The sequence below is a fragment of the Scleropages formosus genome, chromosome 14 (assembly GCF_900964775.1).
Source record: "Scleropages formosus chromosome 14, fSclFor1.1, whole genome shotgun sequence".
NCBI lineage: Eukaryota > Metazoa > Chordata > Actinopteri > Osteoglossiformes > Osteoglossidae > Scleropages > Scleropages formosus.
Genome location: NC_041819.1, coordinates 22,256,100 through 22,274,691, shown reverse-complemented (window position 1 = coordinate 22,274,691; position 18,592 = coordinate 22,256,100). Strand labels below are relative to the sequence as shown.

The window sequence follows — 18,592 nt, the reverse complement described above, 5'->3', positions numbered from 1 at the left end:
ATGACAAAGGCTGTAGTGCTGTTTATTCTGACAAGGATAATTAAATATTTGCCAACACAAAGTGCCAAGACTCTACGACCATCTGTGTGCATTGTAATATACCGGGGTACATTTCAACATCCTGTGCTGAGCTGAAATATGCAAAGTGACCACAAAATGTGCCTGTATTTCTCTGGGAACTTTGAGCAGCTTTACAGCTCTGCGGTGTCCCATATCTGCGTGCAGCATATGCATCAGAAACCTCAATCTGTGTGCTGTACTGGAGTAAAAGGCAGGAGGTAGGTGGAGAGCATGAGATGAATATAGTTGGCCAAAATCTGAGATGAAATTCATGAACGATCAGAGGAAGAGCAGTTTCTGGGTGCACAAACTGAGCGAAGAAATGTAGGTTGTGGTCATCGTGATCACGGTGACCTGCGGCCTGGTTGTTCCTGGGAATAAAACCTGAAAATGAAAATAATTAGTCCACTTTGCCCAGAGCTTCTTAATGAGCGGGGATAAGTTGAAATTCATGCTCATACATACATTTCTGCAGATATTCTGGTACCTTAATTTTCTTCTGATAAACCACTTGCTGTTTAGTAAAAACTTGTAATTAATTTAATACCCACTTAATGGAGGTCTAACAGTTTTTTTAGACATATCCTGAAAATTTTCAATCTAGTCCTCTGTGCAGCACCTTTGCCTTAGAATCCAAAGACCGGAGTCTGAATCCCACCACCTGCTGGGTTAACCTTAATCAAAGTAGCTTGAATTGATACAGAAAATTGGCCCAGCTTTATAAATGGGTTAAATCAGTGTAAGTAGTTTAGCATAAAATTCTAAGTTGCTTTAGAGAAAAGCATCTCATAAATGAGTAAATAATAGATCAGGCAGGAAGACCACAGGTTTCAAATGGACCTTACTAATGATCGATATTTACGAAATGTACGATTCCTCTTGATGAGGTCAGACTTTTAAAAAGTTTGTCTGAGTGTGTGCGTGTGTCTGTGTGTGTGTGAAGTTGGGATAAATTTTGTCATGCTGTGTATGTATGTGAGATTTTTTTGTTCTGTAAATCGAAAATTGGGTGTCGACAGCCAAGATTCTAACCAAAATTTCGGATAATGAGAGTTTATAAATCGAGGGATTTCTGTAATGATGAAACAATATTTTATATAATGCCTTTAAAAGCGGCTTCTCAAGAGCTCTGCAGTAAGAAAGTGTCCAAAAAACTGGGCTCCGCAGGCCGTGTCATAAGAACACACATGATTATACTCATAGACGTGCCCTGGCCTGTTCCTCAGCATCAGCCTGGTAACTTTGTTTGTTTCATTATCTAACAATCAATAAAACACTTAATAAGAGAGAATTTTTAGTTCCGTTGTTTTTTTCCCTTCTGTTGGACTATGTACATGCCATAGGCTGAGAAAAAAAAAGTGTGTGATTGTTTACCGTAACTGTCATTGTTTCTATAGTTACTGCGCGCGCCTTGTGCTGACGTCGCGAAACCGGCGACGTCGGCAGTCGCTGTGGGTCACGTGACCAATGAACGTGCGCTCGGTATTGGCTCTTAAACAAAGGCTGTATACCGAGGACACTGCTATAAATTAATTAGCATTTTAACTCAAATAAATGCTTTATCCAAAGACGCGGAAAAAAAGGGATTGACACCACGTGCTCATTTTATGATTAACAAGTTTCTGTATATTTATATTTTCATATTTTAATCTATTTGCTTATTTAGTGTTTTTATTTGTAAATGTTCTTTGTTTATTCCATCTGCCATTGATTGTTGTTTGTTGTAACATTTACATCTGATTCGGTGTTTTTTTATGATCCTGACTAATAAAGTTTTTTTTTTTTTTTTTTTTAAAAATAGTAAACTAGATCATTTTGTTACTATGGCAGCTCATTGTATTATTTAATTTCGTACAGCCAGGAAATACCTTGCTCAAGGGTGGTATGGCTGAAGGAGGGATTTGAACTTGCAGCCTTTGGGTCCAAAGCAAAGGCAGCAGTTTTAATCAGCACGCAGTGATAATAAGAGAAAAGGCAAATAAACACTACAGTCACTCAATGGGCTCTTTGAAATATTACACGTGTTAAATGAAAAAAGAAAAAAAAAAAACTCAAGCCAAAGAATTTAGAGAAAAATAAACTCGGGGGGGTCCAACCAAGGGCAAGGCAAGTTCCACTGGCTTTTAGAATTACAGTTGGTTGCTGTGGGATCGATATTTATGCGATCGGTAAAATACTGTAATCCCTGGTTTTTACATCGTATGAGAAGCGAAGACTCAAGTTCTGCACTAAACGTGAAAGCGCACAGCATCATGGGAGGGCGCTCTGGCGTGCGCGTCACTAGACTCTCCACGCCGGACTTCGCACCGAGAGCGCGCAGGGGAAGGGCGGTGACGGCGGCGGTGACGGCGACGCGCAAGATGCGTGTTTGCGCGTGACGCGGCAGGGAAAGGGCGAGAAACAGGTTTGCGTGCGTCGAAAGCGGCAAATAATGCGAAGCTGCGATGCGGAGGAGCAAGATGCTCTTCGAGTGTGTCCTGTCCGCCCTCGTGACGGCCGTGTGGTGTGTGTCTGAAGGTGAGTCTGAGTTTCCTTTTCTTCCCGTTTGCTCGTTAATTATTATTCATGTTGTTTGTGTTTCGGGGTACGACTGACTGACTGACTGGCGAACTACGCGATCGATCGCTGCTCTCATTAGGACCTGCTTCTTTCGTATTGATAAAAAAAATATTTTGTGCTTAATATCGCACATGATTAGACTAGCGATTGTTTAGGCTCGTGGCGTGGCGTGATGGGAACAGTGTCTCGGACCGTGAAACCGGAGTCGAACCGCGATGCCTCGTCGGACGGAGATACATTCATTGTATTAATATTGGAATACATTATATTTTCAGAGATACATTGTATTTAATGTCAGCGATTAATTGTTTTATGTCGGAATGAGTGTTCCAAATATTAAATACAAATGTACCGCTGACATCAGAGCAGAGGGTGTTCCAAATAATAAATATTGTAGCTCCATGGAGGGGGGGGTGCAGTGGCGCAGTGGGTTGGACCCCACAGTCCTGTCCTTCGGTGGGTCTGGGGTTCGAGTCCCGCTTGGGGTGTTGCGATGGACTGGCGTCCCGTCCTGGGTGTGTCCTCCTCCCCCTTGCGCCCTGTGTTACCGGGTTAGGCTCCGGTTCCCCGCGACCCTGTATGGGACGAGCGGTTCCGAAAATGTGTGTGTGTGTGTATGTGTATCTCCATGATATCAGCTACAACATGTATTCCAAATGTTTAAATACAGTGTCTCCGAGATCTGATACATGATTGCATTTAATAAATGTGTCAGATTGTGCTGCATTCATTGTTTGATGCCGGAAATGCGGCTTTCAAAGAGAAAAGTGGCTTTATTTGTTTATGCTTGGAAGACAATGTGTGTGATGTCGGAGATGCACTGTTAAAATATTTGTTATGCATTTAAGTATCGGGTGTTGTGTGTGTTGTATTTAATCTTTGGAACACATTCGATCAGATGTCAAGGATATTGTTTGATGTTGAACATTAATACAACAATGTATCAGATGTCAATAATGCATTGTTTGATGTCAGAGATACATTGTATTTAATGTCAAGGATACATTGTTTGATGTAGGGGATACACCCTGTTTATGTTGTGCTTAAAGTCAGGGACACATTAACTCTGCTAATGGGGATGTATTTAATATGTGGAATACATGGTTTACCTTTTGTAAATATTATGTTTGCATTTTGTTTAAAATGTTGGACACATTGTGACTAATGAGCACAGAGGGAATGTGGCCTGTGAGACTGTGCTGGGAAAGACAATAAATGCAGATCTTTGCATGAAAGTGGTGACAAACGGAATGACTGAGGAGTCCAGCCAACATCTCAGGCTGTTGTGATTGCAGTGTCTCCAGGGGTTCTGCTGGACTCGGACCCGCAGCCACATGAGGAGACGGGTTTGTGGCATTTGTTGTGTTGTTTTGGATTTTGCATGAAGGGGTGGGGTGCTACTGCTTTCTGCCCCACTCCCTGTCCATGAATGCATGACACCCAGCTGCATGTCACACTTGCACGTGAGCTTCAGCAGTCACTCAGTGTCACCGTGATGGCTTTGAATGACACGGAGTCCTAGAATTCCCTAGAATTATTAGCTCCTCGGTATGGCTCCATGTGGGAAACTCATCTTGCACTCTTATTTCCAAACTGCTGTCGCAACTCATCTCTCTTTCCTGTCCGTGCCGAGGGTTGGCGTAGCCTTAGCGGTGTTTCAGAGGTTTATTCATAATGCTCCTCCGGGGTGCGACTGCAACGAACCTTTTCGGAAATCCTTCCGATCGTACGATCGTTCACCCGAGCACAGTTGTGTTCACTCGCTTTTTCCAGCAGAATGCAGAAGTTCCGAGCAGCTGTCCAGGCCTCGTGGCCTTTTCCTATTCCGGTTCTGAACGTTTCTTAGACACACTGTAGTTCAGTTTTACAATCTGTTTTACTCAACTGATTCCACACTGAGATCATCAAATATAATAGTATATTTGACTGTGGAATCTCAACCCTCTTCGGTATTTCCCCCGGTTATAAAGCCATATTTAAAAGCAAATGTGAAAAGTATGCCAAAAGAAAAGGTTGTGGGCAGAAGATCCTGGGTTCAGATCTCACCCCCTGTTGTACCTCTGACCAAAGTTTTTACCCTGAATTAATGCAGTAAAAATGACCCTGTTTTAAAAAATTGGTAAAACAGGTTCTTATGTAACATAAGATCATGTTGTTGTTGTTTTTTTTTTTGAACTGCGGGAAACCAGTAATGTAATGAGTCCAATGGGGATGTCCTGCGGTCAGGATCAAATGCAGCTTTCTGTGCCCAGTGCAGGGGGTTAATACATTTAAATTTATTTATTTATCAGATGGTTTTCTCCAAAGCAACTTCCAATGAACTCCATGTAGTGTTAGCCCACACACCTTATTTATCAGGGTAACATACACTGCTAGATATACTGCTTACACTAGGTCAGTCATCCATACATCAGGGGAACACACTCTCTCTGTCACGCAGACACTACGTGTGAATTTGAACAGCATGTCTTTGGAGTGTGGGAGGAAACCAGAGCACCCGGAGGAAACACACACAGACACAGGGGAGAACATGCAAACTCCACACGGACTGAGCAGGGATTGAACCCATGTCCTCTCACACCACGCAGGTGCTATGAGACAGCAGCACTACTTACTGTGCCGTGCCACACCACCCAGTAAGAGCGTTGCCGCTTCAACAGTGACACTATTACTGTAGTCTGTCTGCTTTCTAAGTCTTTTTTTAGGGGCTTCCTAAGATCAACCCAAGAATAATAAGGTTTGTGAAACGGTCAGTATCATAGTTAATTTCCTAGTTTCACTTTATCCACATTGGGTGGCGCTTTTGAGAATATTTATTCACTTAGTTGATGCTTTTCACCAAAGCAACCCAACAGTTCCCAATAAGGAAAAAAGAAAAATACACTTACTTATTTATTTAGGTGATTATTTTCTTGCAAGTGGCTTAGCGTTGTGCTACTTACAGTAATTTAGCCATTTGAACGGGGGGTAATTTTTACTGTATCGCTTCAGGATCGCTACCTTGGTCAAGGGTGCTATAGCAGGAGGTGGGATTCAAACCTGGGTTCATGTGAAAGGCAGCAGCACTAACCACTACGCCACCTACTGCCCCTACACTGTATTGCATGTGTTGCAAGCATAGGCTGCCATTGAAAAGAATCAGTCTGATGGTATTTAAATGTAGTAGTTTGCTTGAGGGCAAACACAAAAGATTCATAGCCCCCCCCCCGGAGATGCACCAAAATTTGGCTCAATGTCACATCCCTCTCTGACCCCCTTGCCTGCGGTCGCACTGTGTGGCCCCATCAGAAGGTCACCACAGCAAGAGTTTTGATGGTATCTGGTCTCTTCCTCCACATTCAAGCCTCTGCAACCCTGCCCAGTCCCCAGGGGGTCACCATGCAGTCCCTGAACACCCAGTACGTCCTCAAATGGACGTGGCCGCACGGCTCCGGCGGGAACCGAACTGTCACCTTCGCAGCCCAGTACATGCCGTAAGTGAGGATGAACCGCTTCACATCTCTGCCATCGCCATGGAAACGTGCACTAAAACGCACGTAGCCACCGTGCGTGTCCTGTGCCCCCTTTCACAATTTGCGCTCCATTCCCACTCACAGGAAATTCAAACTCAGGTCCAGGAACAGGAGTTGGTCTACGGTGTGCGAGAACATCACGGACACCCAGTGCGACTTCAGCGACAGTGACCTCTACTACTTCGGCATCTATCTGCTGCGGGTCCGAGCGAGCCGTGAGAAGGAGAACTCCGACTGGGTCCAACAGGAGTTCTGCCCTGACAAAGATGGTGAGGAAACGCGCTGCGAGAGAAACTTTGTTGGAATTTTCTGGATTTCCGCATGAAAGTCTCCTCAGGTGTGATCTGATCTCCATCTACGTCGTAACAATAACTAAATAGTCTCGCGTTTAACAAATAACACACCACATTTTAAATTTCCGTATCTTAAATCGAACGAACGCTTTAAACAATCAAGGTGGTTGATGGAAAACGTACGTGAAGTTCAAGAATAATGACACCGTGACGAGAGGGTGGTTGGAATAGATGTTCCAGGCAGTTCAGCTGTGGGTTTGACCTGCCCTCCCCTCTTTAAAAATAAATAAATAAATAAAAACACACACACACACAATTTTCGTTAGCTGCCCATCGAGTGCAATACGGCCCGATCAAAATATGTTGCAGTAGTTGTCAGAAGAAGAGTCGTTGAAGCTCACAGGGCTCCATAATTGGTTTGGCCTCCATCATGTTTTTTTTAACATTAGGACGCCTGTGTTTGCAGAATGTCCCCGGAACCTTAATAGTTAATATTGTAATATGGAATTTACACTGTCGGCCTTCTCTTGTGAAGAAGGAAAGAGCCCCATTTCAACTTTTTACTCAGCTTAACGTAATTTGTCGTTTTGTTTTTGCTGGCAGTACCAAAGTAGGTGGTGTCAGACATTTCCACTGGAGTGGAAGGCTCCGTGCCTCTTGGCATGGTACGAAAAGGTAACCCAGGCTAATACTGTAGTAAGGACTGGAGTTACATTTATTCGTTTAGCAGATGCTTTTCTCCAAAGCGACGTACAGCTCGGAGTAAACATATTGCATTTTGCCAACAGACGTGAGAGCTTTAGATACAGACATATATTTAATGTATCGCTGTTGTTCTTGTACATGTTACTATGGAACTGGGCATCAGATATGAAATGCGAAGCTGATCGTGCCACATGGTGTGGTGTGTATACACTTCTGTGGATCTCCGTAGATCAGGAGAGGCGTGCGTCTCAAAAAGATGAGTTGACACCTTTTGTGAATGCTGAGAGGATTCAGCAGCTCTGAGGGATAGTGGAAGCTTATTTGACCTAGAACTTGTGAACTTTCAGATTTGGACACCCCTTGAGTGGGACCACCAAGTGGACAGAGGTGGAGGAGCCCAGCGCTCTTGCTGGAGGGTGGGGGGTACCTAGGTCATATAGGGTAGACTCTTTAATGGTTTTGCAGGCCTCAAACCAGTGCTGAACTTGACACTAGCAGGTACAGGAAGGCAGTGGGAAGATACATGTGGCTAAGAGTCCTGTATTTATGCCTTCGAAATTTTGACTGTTACTTTCTCCAGCTAACTTGGGTCCACCGTCCAACGTGGAGGTGACCCCGGCGAACAACGGCCTGACGGTGAACATCTCGGACCCCTTGACCAGCAAGCACACCTCGATGAAGGACTACCTGGCATACATGTACTACAGTGTACAGTACTGGAAGCACTCCACAGCTGAGCGCAAGGTGAGATCAGCGTCTCCATGTGACGTCATGCCGGCGACCTCCGGTCCTACCCCTTCCCTCGAACCCTCTTGGGCATCGAGCCCGGCTCAGAAAACGATGGAAATTATTTCCCAAGTCACCGTTTTACCGCATTTCCTTGCCAGTATGTTTAATTTCTAAACGGTCGTTCTGGTGATCGTGGTTCACATTTAACTAATCGACCCTGGTCCCAGCTTTCCTTTTTCTCTCCAAAATATAATGTTACTTTTTTCCTCCCCCGTTCTTTAATAAGAAGTATAATAAGTAAAAGCTGCTTTCACATCCTTAAAATGGTTTGTTGTCGTGCAAAATAGACACCTGCCCATCCCACAACCACCACTTTTTCGAACCACAGCGCACGATGGTGTCCATGAGGCCCTCGAGAGATATGGGGGTTTTCTCAAGGAGGCATTGTGGTTTCCGGGGAAGGGCGTCATGTGCACGCTGTAGGGGTTCGACGAGATTTCCGGGGGCCGACGAATGAAATCGTTGCTACGAAGTTACACAGGTGCAGTTTGGTGCTTTAACATCTCGCCCGGTTCAATCCCGGTGTGTGCGGTACCGCAGGAGAGGTAATTTACTTCAGCAAAAGCTCACCCGCATAAAGGCGCGAGGAATCGGAATTAATAAACTAACGTGTCTCTGCAGGGAAACGACAGTGAACCTCTATGGTATGGACACCGCACCCTTGTGTCCCTTAGTTTTACCATGAAAGAACGACCGATTCCATATGTTGCTTTAGAGGACATCGTGTGTGGTAAACACGGGGGTAGAGGAGGTGCAAAAATAAGTGAAGCCCAAGTTACTTTGGTTAAACCGAGTAGGTAAGAGGAATCAGATGTATAAATTGTAGTCGTTATTCGTTTTGTTTGTTTTAATATTTTACACAAGAATAAGGACCACCCTTATACAACCCCTGGCAGAAATTATGGAATCGCCACACTTTGAGGATGTTCACACAGCTTTTTTACGTTGTAGCAAATAAACAAATCACAGAGAACACAAAACAATTTTTGTTTAATAGCTGAATATTCTGGGTTCATTAAACGTACCTCAAACAAATTAAGTTTTAATTAATGGCAATTTTTTTTTCAAATCAAGTAGAAGAAAAAGTTGTGGAATCACTTGGTTTTTGCATTTTTAAAGCAAACACAAGACACAAGTCAAAAAATGCAAATTAGTCTGCAGTTAAGAGAGATCTTACTGAGCTTAACGAGCTGTTGGACTTGACTAATTGAAAGGAATTATGGCCCCAACAAGAGAGTTGTCAATAGCAACAATGGAAAGGATAATAAAACTTCTTCAAGAAGGAAATCCAACACGGAGTTTGGCAAAAGAAGTTGGTTGTTCCCAGTCAGCTGTGTCTAAAATTTAGTGCAAGTATAAACGAAATGGGAAGGTTATAAAAGGAAAACGTACGGGTAGAACAAGGAAGACGTCAAAGCGTCAAGATAGAAAACTCAAAGCAATATGCCTTGAAAATGGAAAATGCACAACAAAACAAATGGGCGGAAACTGGAGTCAATGTTTGCGACGGAACTGTAAGAAATCGGCTGAAAGAAATGGGATTCGCATGTAGAAAAGCCAAACGAAAACCAGCACTAACACCTAAACAGAAGAAAAGAAGGTTACAGTGGGCTAAAGAGAAGCAATCATGGAGTGTGGATGACTAGATGAAAGTGATATTCCGTGATGAATCGCGAATCTGCATTGGCCAAGGTGCTGGAACTTTTGTCTGGTGCCATTCTAACATTCTAATGAAACATATAAAGATGACTGCCTCAAGAAAACATTCAAATTTCCCCAGTCATTTATGATACGGGGTTGCATGTCAGGTTAAGGACCAGGTGAGATGGCAATCATGACCTCAGCAGTCAATGCCCAGGTGAACATTGAAATTTTGGACACTTTTCTCATTGCACCAATAGAAAATAGGTTTGGTGGCGATGAAGCAATTTTTCAGGATGATAATGCATCTTGCCACAGAGCAAAGAGTGTTAAAGCTTTTCTTCAGGAAAGGCATGTCAACTCAATGACATCGCCAGCAAACAGTCTGGATCTCAATCCGATTGAAAATTTATGGTGGAAATTGAAAAAAAAACTGGTCCATGACAAGGCTCCATCCTGCAAAGCTGATCTGTTAACGGCTATTCGAGAAAGTTGGAACCAGATTGATGAAGAATATTGTTTTTCCTTAGTGAAGTCAGTGCCTCAGAGAATCCAGGCCATCATAAAAGCCCGAGGAGGAACGACAAAGTGTTGACTGTATTTTTTTTGTTGGTGATTCCATTATTTTTTTCCTCTACTTGATTTGGGGGAAAAAAATTGCCATTAATTAAAGTAATTTAATTTTAATTTTTGAGGTATGTTCAACAAAGCCAGAATGTCCAGCTATTAAACAAAAAAATGTTTTGTGTTGTATCTGTGATTTATTTGCTATGAAGTAAAAAAAAAAAGTTGGGTAAACATGCTCAAAGTGTGGTGATTCCATAATTTTTGTCATGGGTTGTAGGGTTCACATGCTTTCATGCACCACTGTACATGAGTTATGAGGTGTGTTAGAGACACTGACTTGGAGTCCCACCTCCTGCTCTAGTACCCATGATCAAGGTATTTACCCTGGACTGATGCACTAAAAAATACCCAGCTGTAGAATTGGGTAAATCAGTGTAAATACCTCAGCACTGGACAAAAAGTGTCAGATAAATGATTCCCACCCCCTTCTTGGGAACAGTGTTGCGTTACTGGAAACTCGGTAATCATTCCAATGTGTCATTGAAGAATCCAAGAATGTTGACGGTCCCAAGAATGTGAAACGTTTAGAATTTTTACATTTGTCTCCTTTGATCCTGGCTGCAGGAGTATCGGTACCTGAACGTGACTCGCAACGTGGTGACGCTGCTCAAGCTGGAGAGCTGGACGCTGTACTGCGTGAAGGTCCAGTCGCGTTACGACTTCTACCGCAAGGCCAGCACCTTCAGCCCCCAGCAGTGCGTGGAGACGAGAGGTGAGGAGCCTGCTGATCTCTCTCTCTCTCTCTCTCTCTCACACTCTTTCGCAAACACATTGAAGGACAGCAACTGCCGGCCAGTCACTTGGAATCCACGGTCTCTTTGTCCTCATTGCTGGTCATGTGACATCCAGTTGGCAACTGTCCAGCGTGGCTGACTGTGTGTATCTGTCTGTGTGTGTCTGTCTCCAGGTCCCACAGCACTGTGGCAGATCCTCCTCGTTTTCCTGCTCTCCATGGCGCTCTGCTTCGCCTGCATCTTGTTCCCCTCCGTCATCGTCCTCAAGGCCTACAGCCTCGTGAAGAGGACGTTCTTCCCCTCGTGCCCGATCCCGTCCAGCCTGCAGGAGGTGGGGACACGTTGCCGTGCGAACGCGCTTGTCCGTCCCTTGTAGCGCAGCGGTGAAAGCATCGCGAAAGTGTTAGGGTTAGGCGGACGGCAAAGTGGACGGAGGAGCATCCGGCTTCAGTCTGCAAAATATAAACACTGGAGCTGTGGTTATTATTTCAGCTTGATGACGGTCCACAGCATCCGGGCATAATACCGTGGGGGTGAGGTAAGCGGAAAGTAAATGTTGGTAAGCGCTTGCTGGCAAAAATCTGTGCGTGAATGTGTCGCAAGACGTTAAGACTGCCGTCCAGAGCTTGGGAAATTGTGCGGAAAGGGAAATGTGCGAAATCAGCGCGCCTCAGTCCGGTAAATACTGACTTCGCACAGCAGCTGTAAGTGTGCACTCTTACTCATCAGTATTTTCTTCTTCATTCTCATGCTGTGGTTTCAGCCAGTAAAAAAATCCACGTGCAACTGCAAAGTGCTTCCTAGAGTCTACATTCTAATATTCATGTATATGCAGTATAACAGAGTCCTGTTGTGTAGCGATAAGCATGTTAATTATTTCCTTATGCTGTATTATATAAAGCATAAGGGGGTTTGCAACTTCCCGATAAATCCAGCTTAAGATGAGGTTGAACACCTGTAGTAGGTGGAGGACAACTTGTGTGTGTTTGTCTACATCCAGTGCTGCTTGAAAGTACGTGAACCCTTTGTGTCCCCTAGTGTCGCCACGAAAAACACGTTTTACTGGATATTGAATGACATGCAGTGTTTCTGATGTGAGATAACAAGTGTGAAAGGACCAATTCATCATGTTGCTTTAGACAAAATCATGTGTAGTAGACAAATGGAAGTAGTGCTGGTATAAAAATAAGTGAAGCCCAAGTTGTACTGGTTAAACTAAGCAGGTGAGTAGGATCAGGTGTGTAAATGATAGTCATTTGTTAGTTTTATGTTTAATATTTTATGCGAGAATGACCATTGCTATAAGGCTCACACACTTAAGCAGCACTGTATATATTGTTGTTATTATTGCTGACATTATTCCACTAAGTGAAATGTTAACATGATTCTGTAGTAACCGAGAACACGGTAAACATCCTGCAGCTCTAGACGAAGTCAGTTTCTCCCTCATTTCCTGTGTTTTGATGACACGTTCAAGGTTCAAGGGCTGCTGTGGTTTGTGATGGACTGTGAATTAAGGATGCGCGTAGCTGGCTGAGCGATTAGAGCTGCTGCCTGACTTGGGGTTGTAACATGACTGCAGTGTATTTACATGTTATGGAGGAATAGCAAATACTATAGTAAAATATTTTATTGATACGACTGAGATTCAGCCAAAGCGCTACACCTAATATTCCCAGCAATAGGAGATCACAGAGTGCTTTGAGAGACCCCCCCACCCCGATGTCCAGAGAGACCCCTGTTCACCGCATGGTCAGGCTCACGAACCAATCAGGTTTAAGATGAAAGCAAATAAAATTAATAAAGTGTAAAACTGGAAGATACGGCATCAAACCAAACAAAAACGCATAGAGGAGTGGTTTAGGGCTTGCAAAGGTATTTGTCTAGTATTTATATGGAATATAGTGTCAACTATATAATGTATAGATTATATACTCTAGTATATAAACTTTTCTTTGTTGTCTTATGCCTTTGTTCAGCATTCTGTCATGTGTGAGAAGAGCGCTGTGTAAAAATTAATCTAATCGAATTGAATGTCAGGTGCATCTTGGCACCGCTGCCCATAAAAGCAAGTGAGGTGCGAGACTACTTAGTCGGAACAAGTAAGGATTCTGCAAAGGGAAACGTTTTGCCAAGCTTACCAGGGTTTCACCCTAGAAGAACTTTCCAGAGCCTTCCAAAGTGTTCCTGCACTAACCACACCTCTTTTTTTTTTTTTTTTTTTTTTTTTTTTTTTTCGTACAGACCTTCTACGATTCGTCCTCGAGCCCGAGCTCGGACCACCCGTCCCTGCTGACCCTGGAGTCAGAGTTGGAGATCTGCCTGCAGAAGCTGGAGATATCTCCAGAAGTGGTCCCTCTGGAGATTCACGCCGCCGATGAGCCCGAGGGGCCGGAAGGCCTGCGACACAGCCGGCAAGGCAGCGGCGACAGCGGCGTCTACTCCGCCGAGGACAACTCGGGCCGCTCGAACAACATGCAAGAGCCCGGCAAGGTAGCGGAGAAGAGGATGGATGTGCTTCTGAATGCCAGGGACGTCGTCATCCACAGCACCCCCGGTGGACACGGCTGGAACTGCGGTGTCCCTGATCTGATCGCAAAGACGAGCCAACCGGTTCTGGATGCTGGGTTCTAAAACATCGGGGTAGGATCGGGAGACGTGACATCACAAAGGGAGTCTTAACCACTTCATTAACACAAACACTCTTCCAGAGGATTCCAAACAGTTGATCCAGAAGAAGAACCCCAGTGAATCTTGTGCAGGAAGGGCACGGTGCCCATCTTACTGATATGATTCACGTCCACCCCTTGCCGCCGCTATTCCCTTGCAAGGCCGCGTCTCTGGCCCCAAAATAGCCTTGACTGTCCTCTTGCCATTTGCACGATCAGCGCACACCAACATGCCTCTGCATCCGGAATTTCACACACAAAGCGATTGTCCTACTCCAGGCTCTTCTCTGCACACAGCTCTTATACCCATTTTCACACCCTGTGCATACAGTGATTACAGTGCCAGTCATTGTCATGTGTGATATGAGGAAAGGCCTGGAAAATATGCGCTGCATGTGTCAAGATGTTTGCTGAAAACTGGTTGTGTGAATGTCTGACCATGTCATATCAGTGTTCGCACACATGCATCTGAGCCATCTGTCTTTTCACTTCGGTCTTTATGATTCTTATAGAATCTCGAAGTGTCACATCTCTGTCCTGTAATTTTTTTTCGTGCATTTTTTTTTCTCAGTTCTGAAGTTAGCTGTTATACACTAAGTTAATGGAAAGACACTTGAACGTGAAGGATTTTATTTTCTTGTTGTTTGACCTGTTGTTTACCTTTCGTAGAAGTGAAAGGGTTTTTTTTATGAAGGAGTGGGGAAGGAGTTGTTTTGTATACTGTGTCTCAGTTCTCATGTGTCAGTGTGTGAGAAGAAGTTGTGTTTACTGGCACTGGACCATGCCAGATTGCTTGAGCCCAGTATGTGTGTGTTCCCACATTTGTAAAATTGGCCTTCTGTTTAATTACATTACTTATTATTTACTCAATTTTTAGGACTGAATCATTTTTGCAGGAGAAATTCAGCGCAAACGCCATGATCCAGAGTAATACCGTGGGGCTGGGGATTCAAACCCGAGTCCACCTGATTGCAATTCAGAACTTTAATTGCTGTCCCCCAGTGGCACTGCTGTATGTACGCAGTCGTTTTGGGGTGGCTGTCCATACTCTCCTTGATGTAAACAGGCATGTCCATGTACAACATCTATTGCAACATTTGTCCGCTGACAGTATTACAGTAATATGCGCATTATCTACCTATTAACGTTCACTAACATGCACAGTTATGAGTCTCACTCATGCCACTGCATATTGTTGTACTTTTTTGGCAGCTCTTTATAATAAAGGTCTGTGTTAACAATCAGCATACAGATTTTTTTTGAGTAATATGAAAGAATAGTAAATTTGTTCAACTGTATGGGTTCTGTCTGCCTAAAGATGCAGTAAAAACACAGCGAAGACTGAGCCGGAAAAGACTTACGGTGGTGGAGGAGAGTGGAAAATAACCAAAGTTGTCCACGGTAATTGTTAGAGGAAGGACAATGTGAAGATAATGGCTATAAGATGATGTACGCTGATATTCCGAACTCTGGCGTTACATTTTCAAAGAGAGAAACATACATTTTTATTTATGTTTCCTTTGCTAAACATTTTTCTAAAATGTTAATTTGCTTTTGAGCAAATATAACTTGTTACACTCGATAAAGAATGTTCAAACTGGAAAGACCGCTTTGGTTCAACTCAGTTCCACAGTGTTTCCGGTCCTTGTCTGGTGTTCCAGAGCATCAGTGAACAATAACAAGATGATGACCATTATAGAATGAACTGGACAGCCGTCAACACTGTACAGAAGCTTGTAGACATGTTTCCCCCCCAGTCACTTTAACACTAATTTTAATGTTAATAAAAATCAAGTTAAAACATTAAAGCCCTAAAATATGAGATGTACAGAACCTAACTGGTGTATAAACTGACATGTCTCATTATACTTCTAATTGAAACTTACTGAACTTATTACATCTGTATTGTTCTGCTTTTAACTAACAGTGAATTTATTACAGCCTTTCCCTAACTTATGACCTATGCAACTTACGACCATCCATACATATGACAAAAAAAACTGTATAAATAAAAATATATGTAAATATAAAAATTACACTTGGTTGAACATCTGCCAGTACAAATGGCTGCGTGCCTAAGATACACTTTTATATTTCCACAAAATATTTTAAGATGGTGAAATAGAAATGAAAGAATGGTATTTTAAAAATGATAAAATAGAAACTCAAGGAATGACAAATACACTACTGTACTGTGTTTGGTGAAATCATATTAGGTAAAAAATCAGAGAATCTTTTTTTTAATAAACCATTGAGTGATTTAAAAAAAATTAATTTGTAAAAGTGGTTAAACAAAAATTAGATAATCCCGATAGAATGTGCTTGATATTAAAAAAAAAAAAAAAAAAAATTATGAAATATGAACTAAAGAATTGTTACGAATAGAGAACATGGAGAAGTCTGGACCCAAATGCAGGACCATTCATTTGGAATCAAAGGACTAGATAGGCAAATGGTCAGTTGGTGAACTAATAGGCGAGGATCCAAAATCATTGTAGGACAAGGCGGCTGGTCAGTATCAAAGAGACGTGGAATGGGACTGGGGAACGATGAGGGACAGGACTTGGGAAAAGCAAGGTTAGTTTAAGGACGCAGAGGGGACGGTTATCTCAAGTGAGATTTCGCAACTGGGAAAAGATTGAGAAGTGTCTTTCATAGCCGAGTTCTCCGACTGAATCCAGGTGATTTAATTGGAGCTAAGTGCTGCTGGTGTGGGCGTGGTCGTGACAAGAATCTTAAACACACACACACATTTTCAGAACCGCTCGTCCCATACGGGGTCACGGGGAACCGGAGCCTAACCCGGCAACTCAGGGCGTAAGGCTGGAGGGGGAGGGGACACACCCAGGACGGGACGCCAGTCCGTCGCAAGGCACCCCAAGCGGGACTTGAACCCCAGACCCACCGAAGAGCAGGACTGTGGTCCAACCCACTGCGCCACCGCACCCCCTCTGAATCTTAAACAAAAGGTTAAAAAAAAAAAAAAAAAGACGGAATCATAAAATATCAATTAATAAAGCTGGTTAATAAAAAACAAGGTAATTATGATATAAACTCAGTAGGATAAAAGAATGTTTGTTGTACGGTATACGACTTCTAAAAAGGGGGCACGGTGGTACGGCGGACTTGGCCAGGTCCTGCTTTCTGGCGGGTCTTGGGTTTGAGTCCTGCTTGGGGTAACTTGCGATGGACTGGCGTCCCGTCCAGGATGTGTCCCCTCCCCCTCCAGCCTTGCACCCTGTGTTTCTGGGTTATGCTGCGATTCGCCACAACCCCACTTGGGATGAGTGGTTTCAGACAATGTGTGTGGGTGTGTGTATACGACTTCTACATGCCATGCTAACATACGTCCATTTCGATATCCAACCGGTCAGAGCGAAACTCGGACGTATGTCGGGGAATGGCTGTATGACTGAAATTTGTATCGTTATGCTTTCATTAATTGTAACGTAGTGAAATTGGTTTTGTGTTGAGAAAATTAAGTATTTATCTTTCATCCAGAATGATGGCAATAAGGAATAGCAACATTTACATTTACCTGTAAAATTACAAAATTGTATATAATTGTATTCATATAGAAACAGGCTGGTTTACTTCATCACGTCCAACTGTCCATTTGTGGAGTGCAGAGTTCGTGGATTTATTCCCTTACGACCACAAAGAGGTCGATTTCCTTGGACTCAGTATTTCTGGTGAAAAATCGAGTTGCGTGAACGGGCATAAGATGTTGGTTTGTTTTCAATCGGCTGCCGTTGGGACATGACACAAGTCGCGACGCGCTGAAGGTTACGGATGCGGCAAGCATGTTGCAAGGGCTTGTTCCCAGGAACGGCCCTGAAAGGCCTCGCCGAGATGAACCCACATGTCAGATGGGCCTGGAAACCGCAACGTGCAAGAGAGCTGCTGCCAGGTCGTGACTCGTGTTGTTTGCTCTGCATTGGCACAGAAACTGGTTTTACCACTTTTTCGGCTGTCTGCGAGGGAAAGGCTACAGGCGGGGGCCTCGGTCTGCCGTCGAAGGCCTTCCGGTCGTCTCTCAAGGGTCGTAGAGAGAATTTCGGACACTGTCGGCTTCTCTGCACTGAAAGTTTCTCTCTCTATGCGAACTATGGGGAAGCAAATGTAAAAATGTTTAACCTTTGTCTAACAACGCCGGAAGTCCACAGGAGTGCTTTCACTTCAGTTTTTTTTTTTTATAAATCTGTGGTGGTGCATCTGCAGGTTCACTTCTCTTTCTCTCTTTCCCTCCATCTTTCAGTTTTACTGTGGTATTTTACTGTGGTACAGACAAATCGGGTACTTTTGTCTGGCAAAGAGTTGAACAAGCAAGTGCACAAAAGTAACTTTGTGATCTAAATCTAAAATAGAGAACAATAACAATACTAATAGCAATGAAGAAAATGCCTCAGTGTGTGTGTGTGTGTTGCCAGTTTCACACATTCTTTGCTCCTCACAAAGTCCCTCTTATGTCACGCGACGCGGTCTCTCGGTTATGGTAACTGGGGTCAATAATATCTATAAACAAAAGTGTAATATCTATGAAGTGTGTCCGTGTCGTGTGTGTCGCGTTCTCTCCGAACACGGGCTCACAACGCTTGAGTCGCTGAACCCCGTCGTATAAACACAAGAGTTTCTGCGATAAATATGTGTATCTGGGGACACTGAAATGAGGCGAAAAGATTTATTAGGGCCATAAAAAAAAGGCCGGGATCCCGCTTAAGGCGGTCAGTGAAGAACGTAGAAATAAAGGCGGGAACGGAGCTCGCGCGCACACTCAGCAGATACAGCGGCGCCTTCGCCTCAGCGGCGGACCGAAGACTGAGGAGGACTGAGAGGAAAGAGGAGCAGCGGGCAGGAGGACGGCGATGGTGAAAACTGCGGGGGTGTCGAAGCGAAAGCGCTCCGAGGAGGAGGAGCCGCGCACGCACACACACACACCCGCCCGCCCTCTCACCCGCGTGTCGTGCCGCTTCCTGGATATTTTACCGGTTTCTCATAAACGA

At 43.8% G+C, this 18,592-nt stretch overlaps 1 protein-coding gene across 3 annotated transcripts; it reads left to right on the top strand.

Moving 5' to 3' along the window:
* Nucleotides 1–1,889: 1,889 nt before the first annotated feature.
* Nucleotides 1,890–14,834, top strand: LOC108929004 (interferon alpha/beta receptor 1b-like). Of its 3 annotated transcripts, none has more exons than XM_018743270.2 (8): nt 1,890–2,577; nt 3,915–3,965; nt 5,963–6,092; nt 6,192–6,400; nt 7,710–7,873; nt 10,751–10,898; nt 11,094–11,251; nt 13,165–14,834. In XM_018743270.2, the coding sequence occupies exons 1-8, from the start codon at nt 2,505–2,507 to the stop codon at nt 13,552–13,554; spliced, it is 1,323 nt and encodes a 440-aa protein (XP_018598786.2). In that variant the 5' UTR covers nt 1,890–2,504; the 3' UTR covers nt 13,555–14,834. The 3 variants fall into 3 exon arrangements, with proteins under 3 accessions (XP_018598786.2, XP_018598787.1, XP_018598788.2); XM_018743271.2 differs by having other exon boundaries at nt 1,891–2,577; nt 6,216–6,400; XM_018743272.2 differs by lacking the exon at nt 3,915–3,965 and having other exon boundaries at nt 1,892–2,577.
* Nucleotides 14,835–18,592: the final 3,758 nt, after the last annotated feature.